This window comes from Barbus barbus (assembly GCF_936440315.1).
Source record: "Barbus barbus genome assembly, chromosome: 48".
NCBI lineage: Eukaryota > Metazoa > Chordata > Actinopteri > Cypriniformes > Cyprinidae > Barbus > Barbus barbus.
Genome location: NC_136726.1, coordinates 9,096,538 through 9,108,843, shown reverse-complemented (window position 1 = coordinate 9,108,843; position 12,306 = coordinate 9,096,538). Strand labels below are relative to the sequence as shown.

The 12,306-nt window shown below is 39.1% G+C and overlaps 1 protein-coding gene across 2 annotated transcripts in view; it reads right to left on the bottom strand.

Annotated features, from left to right (window-relative positions):
- roraa (RAR-related orphan receptor A, paralog a) overlaps positions 1–12,306 on the bottom strand; it is a 303,658-nt gene that overhangs the window by 54,866 nt on the left and 236,486 nt on the right. The window contains exon 1 of one of the 2 annotated variants that reach the window (XM_079412253.1): positions 3,887–4,048. The exons of the other annotated variant lie outside the window; for it this stretch is intronic. Coding sequence (XP_079268379.1) covers positions 3,887–3,917 — 31 coding nt within the window. The 5' untranslated portion in view covers positions 3,918–4,048. Of the gene's footprint in view, positions 1–3,886; positions 4,049–12,306 lie in introns of those variants that run through there. 2 annotated transcript variants of the gene reach the window in all.

Genomic DNA, 12,306 nt, shown 5'->3' with positions numbered 1-12,306 from the left:
TCTCTCTCTCTCTCTCACATGCCATACACTGTAATAACCTGTGGAAATGTGGCACTCAGTTTCTTTCACACGTTGTGGTGGAATATGGTCACTGAACCTCCAAGGAGAAACGATGACAGACTGTGTGTGTGCTTGTGTATATGCTCTTATCAATCCAAAACCCACTTCCACACACCAGGATTAATCCATTGGTTTGATCCAGTCATGTCTTTTGGCAGGTCTAGACTGGAGTAGATTAAAGTCAATTACACAGCATTCTTTACACTGCAATGACATACAAAACTAACCTCGCTGTGCAAAATTTTGACAAAACATTAACTCTACAAAATTACGCAACTGTGAAAATGCTGTCTTTTTGTAGACATTTCATTATTTACGATGGCGATAGATACTATGCCATGAAACAATGACCTGCAAGAACGTGATCAAACAAGAAGAGAAAGTCTGAATTAGCGCCCCCTGTGGCTACCATGAAAATGCAACAAATTTTAAATTGCTTACATTTTTCAGAATTCAAGACAGTAACATTCAAGTACATTTCAGGCCTTAGATTCAAATAGCTAGTTCAAAAAATTAAATAAAAAAATTTGAATAAATTCTGGTTTTCAAACTACCAACCACTTAGACAGAAAGAGGGCATTCTGAATAGCATCTCTCTCTCTCTCTCTCTCTCTCTCTCTCTCTATATATATATATATATTTATTTATTTATTTATTTTATTTTAAATGTGACTTTAAAGGGCAGCATGATTACATTTTTTTTTTAAATGTGGGTTTGTACATTTTAAACTTTTGAAACTTCCAAAATGTGTTTTCTTACACATTTTGGAATACAATACACTGACATTTGTGTATGTTTCAGTCCTTATATTTCCATAGATAGCGTTTTGCCCATTACAGTAAAGTCTGGTTTATTTTGAAACTTATTCTGACCAAGAATTGGCCACTTACACAAGACGACAGCATAACATGTATAGAAAAGATAACAACTATTCTTTATTTTAACACAGCATTCAAAGACAGTGTGATAAATTCTTTTTCAAAGGTAGGTTTTTACATTTTGAAGTTTTGAAACCGCCAAAAGCTTAATATTTAATGCAAAAACATTAACACTATACCAAGTAGCACTTAAATATCCATGCAAGTGACTCCTTACCCCACTCCATAGCAAAACTCGAAGCCGCTGCAGAAATAGTCCACTTAACACTCCTTGCTGGCCAGTAATCTTACTCTTTATTTTTAACCCTAGCTAGTGGGCTACATCTTTACTTCACCTTAATCTGATTTTGCCTTTGCCTTTCTGTCCTTTGTGGCTAACTGGATTACAGCCAATCTTGTTAACCTCTGCTGTGTTACCGAAGTGCCCAGAGAATCACACTCGTCAAGAACACTCTACTAGCCTTGTGACTAAAGAGAGAGAAAGGGCAAACCACTAACGTTCACTTGCATGCAAATGTTATTTGCTTTAACTTTGTTTGTAACGTCTACGTGCGTTTATGTTCATTCTAGTCTGGTACTTTTCAGAACGTGCAAATCACACGCAAATAAAATAAAAAAATATGAGAAGGTTTCAAACAGCTCTTTTCCAACATACTTTATAGCTTATTAAAGGGTTAATTACCACACAGATGAAACAGGCCTGTTTTTTTCTGTCTTTGGCACATCAAACAACTTTCTTTAATTATGTAATTAATATTTGGAGTTTTCATCTTAATTGTGTGGAGCAGGCTAGCTCATTTGCATAGGGTAATGAGAGGGATGTTTCCATTACAGGTAATTAGGTACTTGAGAGTGTGTGGCTAAGAGGCTGGGAAAGAGGAAAGGAAAAAGGAGGGATGAGGGGTACGATCAGAAAAAAGACAGATAACCGTATCGTATTACCAAACAAGGAGGCGTTAGGGTCTGTAACGACATGCCTGTCAAATGACTTGCAAAGCAAACATTTAGTAATTGAATGAAACGTGGTTTCACAGCGAAATCAGGGTCGCAATCAGTCGACTGCTCTGATAAAGATGCTGGACTGAAATTAGACATTATGAAGAAATTTATTTAGAAAATAAAATAAATTAGTGTCTATTAATGATTTTTAAGTTGTCAATGTTAAAAAAAATGACATTACATAAAAATAGTTGTTTCCAATAGAAAACACTGAATAGCAATTCTACTAAAAAATTCAAACTGCAAAAAGTACCAACCTCTCTAAAACAACAAGAAATCTTTTATTAAACAGTTTACAAATTTAATACAAGGTGCTTTCAATAAAAAAAAATTCTAATAATACACAATTACATCAAAAGTCCACGCAGACAGTATCAACCTCTCTAAAACATTATAAAATCTTTTATTAAAGAGTTAGACACCCTGTAGATGTATTTAGGTTCTATGATTATGGATTCCTTCAGTCTCCAAGAGCTCTATTTTCAGTTTGTAAGCCTCTTCAGAACAACCCACACATGAGACATGGGGTCAGAGGGTATCACATACACCTGCTCCAGCTCCACAATACACACTCACACACACACACACACACTTGCACGATCATACCACAAACACACACTAACGGCTGCATGCATGCAAAAAATCTAAACCCACACGAGCACTCAGACAACACGCTTTCACATTCAGATGCCTGTGAAGGTATGAACAATCCAAACACACAGATAGATCTGAACAAGAAGGAAAAAAGGTTCACAAAATATAAACTTCAATGCACGTCTTTGCAAAATCAAGTTGGAAAATTTGCATTAATATTTTATGCAATAGATGCATAAATATGGCTTAGCAATGCATTTTGATGCTGCATAAAAACTCATTAATATTAGCTATTTAACTGAGCTCCAACACACAGATACCACAATCACGAGGCGGTGTTGTGGTAATCCAATAACTGCGAGTGCAGTGGAGGTGAACTGTTGAAAAGCTTTCAGTGGGAGATTCGCGGAGAGTGTGCGAAGGAGAAGAGTGGTGTTACCGCGGCTCAACACCAACATCCATTGCTTTTTCCACTCTCAACACCTCTTGCCTAATACAGAATGACAGCTGTGTGTGTGTGTGTGTGTGTGTGAGAAGTGGAGGGGTTGTGTGTGATGGGACGGATGCATGGAACACTAATGGAGTGTATGTATTTTTAAGTGTAAAAAAAGAGTCTTCAAATGAAAACAAATGAATGTGAGAATGCAGGTTATCCAGTCTAGGGGCGGCAGATGAATGTGTGTAAGTGTGTATGTGTGTGTTATAGTGGGGTGATGGTGGGGGCGGTGAACAGGATTATGGAGGCAGGATCAACACCAGTATAGTGGTGTGGTGCTCACCCTGGTTGTTCACGGCCCAAAAAATAGGTCAGTGGAACACGACACACCGATGTCAACCCAAAGGACACATCCTGCGTCCCGACTCAAACTCTCCTCGACCTTTTCCCTTCGACAACACAAAAAAATCTCGGTTTCTGATGAGACCACCAGCTTGACTTAAAACTGAAACTTTGAGTGCGCAAATTATGTGCGTATTATGTTGAATTAAAAATCATTTATTTTCTAATGCATCTCAGGAACAGAAAAATCAGTCATCAGCATACTAAAAGCCTCTTCTTTTTTTGACATTCAGCTGCTTCAGCAACAGAACTTTTCCATTCATATCAAAGCACTAACTTAATTTCCTTGCAAAACTGAAATGTAAAACAATGCCACAACTTAATTTCCCTGAAACAAACACTTGCACAAGCCCCAACACTCTCTCACTGTCTCTCTCGCTCTTTCTCTTTGAATGAGATGCTCTAACAGAGAGTTGGCTGACTATGAATAAAGCCCTTTGCAGCTAGACTCGCTCGCAAAAAAAGGAAGTTTACAAAAAGGACATATACAACCCCAGCATGCTTTTCTCCTCTTACCTTTCATAGCTGAAATCACAAAATACATCATTAAGCTCGGCGGTCCATAGGCGAGCGGTATCGCAAGTGCTAGCTCAAGCAGTCCACTGCTGTTTCAGCAGCAGCTGGCCAGCATAGCTCTGCCACTCAGCTGCGCTCGCATGACCACACCAGAATCCATGTGACTCTGACATCAGCGCTCCCTCACTCCTGGGCCCGCCCCTGGGTTGTGATTGGCAGAGGAGGTGGCCAATGAAAAGGGAGGGGAGGGAAAAAAGGGGGTTGGGTCTTTTTCTACAGACTGCAGTGGCTGTGACCGGGGCTGATGGGATGGGTGAGGGGGGTACGGGGCGGCTGTCACTGTCTCTTGTGCTTTATCGCAAACAAGAGAAAGTCATAACAGAAGCACGACAACAAACAAGTTTTTTTTTGTTTTTTTCAGCTCGCAAGCATGACGGTAAAACGACTGAGAGAACGGTTAATGGGACACAAAAGTAAGGACTTATATATAAAAAAAGGACAAATAAGAGGTGTTTTACAATGATTCTATATAATTATTATTATCTATAATAATATTATTATTACATAAAACAGAAACACAATACCAAACTATTTTTTAAGCGCTCAATCAGCGACTGAGAGAATTTTTGGTGGGATATATACTGTATTATAAATATTGTAAAATGCTACCATTTATTATGTATAGTGTCATTATTAAATATTTTTAAAGTGCTAAATTACAGAATCATGCCACGAAAAACCTAGGACCTATTTGTAATTTCAAAGTTGAATATTTGATTAATATTTTTACAAACTGTCTAACAGCTTTGTACAGTTTGTTAATTAATGTTCATTATATATACACACATACATTTGGATAGATCATTATTTTATATATCAGAATTTAATATATCATTTAAAATGTAAAGAAATCTAGATTCATTAATTGACCTCGCTAGTTGACCATCTAGTTGTTCACTGTGACCCATTCCAAGCAACTAATTCCTTAAACAAGAGGTCCTGGACAATTGTTTATGAGTCCAATTAGCAGACTGTACCATATAGTGTAATTTACTGGGCACCCATTCTTCACAGGTCCTGGGACATTTTCCTTCCAGACAAATGCCCTGTCATCTCTATTGTGTATATTTAACTAATGCTTTGGCAAAGCAGAGCTTATTTTATAACGAAACAGTAGGGGCAGAAAAAGGCGAGAATCAAAAAAAGAATCATGTTTTTCTTTTGTCTTGGCGCTGTGACGGCAGCTGAGGCTGCAAGCAACTCCAGATGTTTTTCGGAGAGAGAGAGCGAGCGAGAGCGTGTTACTGGCCGTTTCTCTGACCTCCCTCCAGGTGGCTGGTTTCATCTTTTCCACTCTCACTGCTCGGTGTCCTGCCTGCTGAGAGAAGCGCTCACACGGGCTGCCCTGGCAGCTGAGCTCCAGAAGATAGCAGGAGAGAGGGACTCATACTGATCCTCCCACCACACAGTGACTGTCTGATGAGTTTCACTATCTCACCATCCTTTTCATTTTCTCTCTCCATCGCTCTGTCGGAGACCCCCACCCTCTCGTGAGCTCTCTCTCTCTCTCTCTCTCCCTAATAATCTGCTCAGGCTTCTTAGCAGCTGGCTGCTCATGATTCTGGTCTTAGAGAGAGCTGGCTCCGGCCACAAACCAAACCCAGCTCCATTTTGTGCCTCATAAATAAGCCCCTGCTCTTCTCATCTCCACCCTGGACTAACGTGAATCTCAGATAGCAATATTTCAGTGCATTAAAAGAGAGAGAGAGAACAATATATATTACTGAAGCATGACCTCTAATAAAAATCCTTTTATTGAACGACTAAATATACTTTTTTTTGTAAATAAATGAATAATTTTTCCTTTTAATTTAAAATTTCACACACTTAAGCAATTAATCAATTAATCACACACAAATTGATCCATCTTTTTACTTTACAAAACAGTAATATATTCATAAAAATGTATATAAAAATATATACGTTTTTTATATATAAAAAATGTAATACATCAAAAACATTTGCAAGAGTAACCATAAATTGCACTAAAAAACTAAATCTAAAAAATTTATGTTAAATTCTACAATACATAAATAAATTATTAATAAACAAAACAAAACACAACACAACATAATACAACATAACACACAACAACACAACAACACATCGCAACACAAAACAAAACTCAAAACAAAATAAACTAAAAAAAAAAAAAAAAAGATTTGATATTTGGAGTTCTTTATTAGGACTTTGCTGTTGCTGTACCCGACGTTCTGTTATAAGCTGTACAGTAACAGCAGTATTTTAATAGAAACTACTGCATGGTTAACACAGTATATTTATTTTCATTTAGAGTTATAAATATGTTTCTATGTGTGATAGGCTAAATGTAAAATCACTGTTCACCTGAATGGCTGTTGTTGCTATGCTAATTTAACACTAAATGAGCAGGAATAACTGCGCTGTGAATTCCCTGAATAAAAAAAAATGCAAATACGCACTCCACACCTGATGCCATAAATCTCCGAAATTACCGTCTGATCACGACCTCTTGTGTGATCCATTAGAGGCAGCGAAAATAAATTAACTCATGTTATGTCAACACTAATCCGTCAACGGTCTCCGCTTAATAAGCAAAATATAATTTCCCCTCCATGATTATCAAATGAGGTGTATCATAGCTGAAAATTAGCCACGTCGAAAGTTGCCTTAGCTGCCGTGGAGGTAGTTTAGCTAGTGTCACGCTGTGCTGTTAGCATTAGTGTTAGCGGTGGGCTGTTTTGCCTCTATTAGGCTACGGTGTTTTTGTCTGAGTGGTGCTCTTGCTCTTTGGTGAGTCAGTCCAACTGCAGCTTGCAGTAAGGTTAAACTGCTTCGCTCTGTCGAGATACTTGTGGTCGGTAGGTAAGCAACAGTGCTGTGGTTAGAGCAGACTGCTGAGAGAAAGGCTTTCAGAACAGCATGCTGTAGCCTCTGGGCAGTGCAGTTCAGGCGCGCACGTGTGTGTGTGGAGTGGAAAAAAGGCTACATGTGCACTCGCATGCAAAAACTAACAGCACTTTTTCATCTTCCTAAACCTTTAGATCTCAGTGCGATAACCCCAGATTAGACTACAAACGAGTTATCAGTAATGGTGGAAAAAATATGTCTGCGGCTTTGAGAGTTGCTGATGAAAAGGATAGTGGAACATTTGTCTTGTCGTGTGTGTGTGAAATGTTTACAGCCGTGGGTAACTGTAGCTCTGACAATGAACTTCTCAACTTTGCATATACATTACCGCATTATATAACCACCATGCCACTCATTATAAGGCCGATGAGTATCAGTGATATACAAAAACATTGGTCTCTTCAAAACACTAGGCATTTAGACCAGCGAGGCATGTCAAATCACACGCTGTAATTTCCTAGTGTGTCCCCAACCAGTCACTGGAGATGTCTGCATCGCAGAGGTGTCAAAAATCAAACTGTGAAGAACTGCAACAATCAACGGAGGAATTAAGTGGTGTTAATGACAACAGCTGCCACCAGACAGGCCTCGTCTTCGCCGATCCATGCCCTGGAATGCATTTCCCCCTCCTTTCAAACCCGGGTTTCCCAAACTCAGAACCAAAGCCTGTGGAGTTTGATGGTAGTCTCAGAAGACATTGCCTATTTTCAGGCAATGAATTGATTGAATTGCTTTGTTCAATCAAAGCACTAACCCAACCCAGTAACCGTGAATCGCCAAGTAGGACATGTTCCTGGATTAGTATCCTTATTGCAACCTTCCAATCAACTGAACATATTTTAGGGATAAGGTTAAGGTTAGGGGTCAGAGGCTTGAAGAATGTTCTTCAATATCAGCAGTTTCCTTCAGATTTATGGTTTGGATTTGGTATTAGGAACTTTCGAGAGGAACGTTGTTTCAGGACCAACAAAAGCCATGGATCCAGGAATACGTTCTACTTGGAAAAATCATGTCGACCAAAGAACTTAACCCTACAGCTGGTCACCTTGATTTTGCCAAGACATGCTCCTGGATCAACATCTTAACCCTTCTCATAACTGACCCATACAATCAAAGGGAAGTGATAAGTGGCTAAGAATGGTGTAGAAACCCCATGGTTTTAAGTCTAATCTTGACATTAACTGCTCACGTATCCCTCAAATCTGACTGGAATATTGTTGATGTTGATCCAGGAACATGTTCTACCAGGTGAAATCAAATTCACCCCCTTGGAGCCAACCAAAAAAGATGTTGATCCAGCAACATCCCATTTTTGTAAATCACATGAAACATGATACAAGGTGAATGAGCTCAGGAAAGTGTACAACCTTTGTTTACACCACATTTCATGTGCCATCTTTGCCTCAAGCATAGCTACAATCCAATCTGGTTCTTCATAAAACATTAGTAAAGAACCTTAACCAAACAAGACGATCTTCTAACCAACTTATTATATCAAATATTGGCCAGGCGTTGGTGTATCCCTACCGCGGCCCAGCGAGGGCTAAAGGTGGGCTCTGTCAATCTCGTTTCCATGTAAAACGGCAGCCCTAGTCAAGTGTCTGGCTCTCCACCTCCTGATTAATTCAAGCAAATGTATTTATTGTAAACAACCCCTGTGGGATGGAATTCAATTGAGAGGGGACGCAGAGCATCCACTGGTGCCCCCGAGGAGCCAGGCGGAGGACTGCAGCCGATAATGGGCTCATTAGCAGTCTGTCAGTAGCATCCCACGCACGGGCAGAACAGCAGCTGATCCTCTATCCTCTTTAACTCCTGCCTCTCCTCAACACTAAAACCACAGCTCCATGGCAGGAAGGAGTTTGCTTTATTGGAACACATAGAATGTAATTGCAGGCAAAATAAATCGACCCGTTTAAGTGTGAATGATTCATCAGTACATTATAAAAAAGAAAAACAGTTTGTTTTAGAATGTTTCAAAATGTAGCTACTTCTGAAACTACTTTTCTTCTCATGCAAAAGAAGCATTACAACTGGAACAGACTGACTACTTATATATTTAATAAATGGGAGAAATCATTCCATTAACTAAAATGCTACAACGTTCCTGTAGAACTGTAGAGTATTGTGTTAACAATGCCAAAGGCCATTTTTGTGTGGTTTGGCCTAAAAAAATTAAAGAGGCACATTTCATGATACCATTTCTGTCAAATTTTATTCCTGATTTAAAATGTGTGCAATTTGAACTGAAATTTGAATTTGAACTGAAATTTTAGTATTTCTCAATTCAAGTGCCTTTACTTAAACGATTTGAATAGGTGTCTGAGGGCCTAACAAGATGGCCGACACAGAAAAAAAATAAATAAATAAAAAGTGACTTGCCTTAAAGAGATTTTGAACATTAATAATGCCACATGGACAGGCAAAATAACAATTCACCAATTATATAATACCTTTTCTAAGTTCAAAATAAAGTGGTAAATTTATGAGGAAAAAAAATGGTATGTTGACATAGCAATGGTGCTTTAAAAGGACTGCAGTTGAAAATTTGCCAGCTGGTTAACACTGGTACATTTACAAAAATGCTGATTAATGTGTGTTGTCATTAAATAAATAAATAAAAAGTAGGAATTTAGAGACTTCATTTCTTAAGTTGGAGGGTTTTAGCATGCTAACATTAGCATGCTAACAGTAACTCAACTAAAATACTCTCCTCGAAGCCTTTATTAATCCACTGTAAAATACTTCTGCTAAATATAAAAAATCTAGATATGACTTCAACCTTACTAAACGATGTGTAACAAATGCTGTTTCAAGACATCCTGAATGTCTTACTGCCCCCAGACTAGCCTACACTGCAATATTGTCACAAGCAGCTATAATTTATTATATAGGCAATTATGTTTCTCAGCACCAAAAAGCACATCCTTACATACTATTGCAGGAGTCTGTGCACTCTAGTCACCTACTCTTTGACTCAAGGTTTATTGAATTACTCAGAAGTAAAGAGGATGATGGTCTCACTGAGATAGATGTCACATGTGAGAAGAGATTCACAGGAAGGAACTAATATCAGTCTATCAACATCCAACAACATGATCACCAGATAGAGACCAAAGCTACTGGTTTATCTGGATTTAGCCAAGAGTGTCTGTTACAGGCCACCCTGACGAGAGTAACAACAGATATATCACAGAAGTGCCACTTTCTCACAGTAATGCCAAAAGTGACATGGCAGCCAGTTCAGACCATCACTGAATTAACAAGTCCCCCTAAATACACACCAACAACCTCAATATGGATCAGTTTAATACATACACTGAAGAGTGCGGGGACACAATATCAAACCGTAAGCGCACAAGCCCGTATAAAACAATCATAAACCAATTTAGAGCCATTCCAGGCAATTTCCTGTGGCTTCCATCTGAGAAGAGGACTTCAATATATCAGTCCGACAACAAGGGGAATATCTATTTCCAGGATAAATAGACAAGACTATTGGGCTTCTGTTCTTTGAAAGAGAGGGAGACGTTACAGCAGGAGTTCAAATACAAAAAGCGGAAAGGCTTCAGATAAATAGCATGTTTTTTTAATCTTTTGAGAAACTCTGAGTTTATGTTCAAGATCATTTTTAGCACTGATTTAATAATCCAGAAATGTAGGTTGGGATATCTAATTGAGATGTTTGATCAAGCTTAACCACCACAAAAGGTTCTCAAATCATCAGCTAGCCACCAACTGGAAGTGTTCGATTTCTAAAGACCACTTTCTTTTAAGAACTCTGTGGGATTCCAAATTTCACAATGTCGCATTTGAGTCTCACAGAAGACGAAGAAAGAGGGTTATACGACCGAAATGAATCCCCTCGTCAAGATCCAGACAAAGTGCTCCCACTAGCACCGAACAAAACCCAAAAATGTCTTTCTTCGTTAGTGTGCGGTATAATGACACTATGCTCCAAAGAATGACTCAGCCTCAGTTTTGGAAGCAATTATTGAAAAATGGGCCAATGAGATTGGTTTCATTTCACGTTTTGGATACCACTTTGGGGAGATGGCTTAAAATAAAATATTGCCAAATACCCACTTGATAGTCAACTGGAATGTTCACAGTTTGTAATTTTTATATGTAAAAAACTGTAGGCCTGGAATACTATGGGTTTTCCAACTAAGAAACATTTCTTTTCCAAAATACATTTACAAAATCATCAAAATGTAATTGTGCTGTAAGCAAAGATTAATAATCAACAAAATAAAACGAGCCAAGTCACCAGACGAAACGTCTAGAGCAAATACAAACAGACTTGCCAAGAACAAAGCGCGGAGACCAGAGACAGAAAGCTCTGTTTGACATGTTACTCAAACAAATCTCCAATCCTCCTCTACACTGAGCGTGTTTACTTCAAATTAAATTTGAACCCTTCCAGGTATTAATAATATGGAGACATTTGGCAGTAAACAATTTGATAAGCATTAAACTCCCCTTGTGCTCAGTCTAATTGAAAACATCAGATGGCCCCAAGCGGCTGTTTGCTTGCTGTTGCCGTCGATGTTGTCGCTGCTCGGTTAGTTTTAATAGAGCAGAGATGTCAAACCAATTTCTTTGTCTTTGGGCATTTTCTCGTGTTGCCAACGTGGCTGAAAGAGACAAACAAATAAATGTGTTTATGAGATTAATTTGTGAGAGGCTGTCAAGGTGAGCTGCGAATCGCTAATAGCAAGGACTAAAAAAAAAAAAGCTCAGAGGACCAAGGTGAAAATACTTCAAAAATGAGAATAAGTGCCTCAGGTGTGGGATCCTATTTGAGATCGTATCAACCGATAGATTTAACCGACTGGAGGATTTGGGCTTCACTACGGTAAATGTGTATCGCCTTAGAGCTTAAGGATGGAGAATAAAAAACTAGTTCTTCTGTCTTAAAAAAATATGAGAAGATCTCATCCAAGACTTTGAAAAGAGAGTTTGAGAGGAGGAGATGAAGAGGAGGAGGGGACGTAGCACCATGTACCGGGGTCTGAACCGGGGCCAGGAAGAGACGTTCAGCATCCTAATGATCGCTTTCTTCCTCCCCGCATGAAACTCCCTCTCCCTGCAAAAAGGAAGTGGAGGTGATTGGGAAGGGAACCTCGCCAGCATCTCTACAGGAAGTAGGGCTGGTGATTTTGGGTGTGATAATTATGGTCATAACTAGGCATGAGGGATAGGTAATGGCCCTTCTTATCCTTCATGTGGAGCATAGGCAGTCGCGTTGACTGTCGTGGGCAAAAATCATGATTATGTTTTCTTTGCATGCCGCCGACTGCTGAAAAGGGCAGTGGGGGAGTGTGGCCTTTGAGGGGGAAGTTAACGAATGAACTTCATTATTGAGGAGCATACCGGGGAGACCCCCTGGAGCGTGTGATGTATTACCCTGTGTCAAAGAAACACGCAACGTCCTCCCCCAACACACACTACAGTCTACACATCCTCAA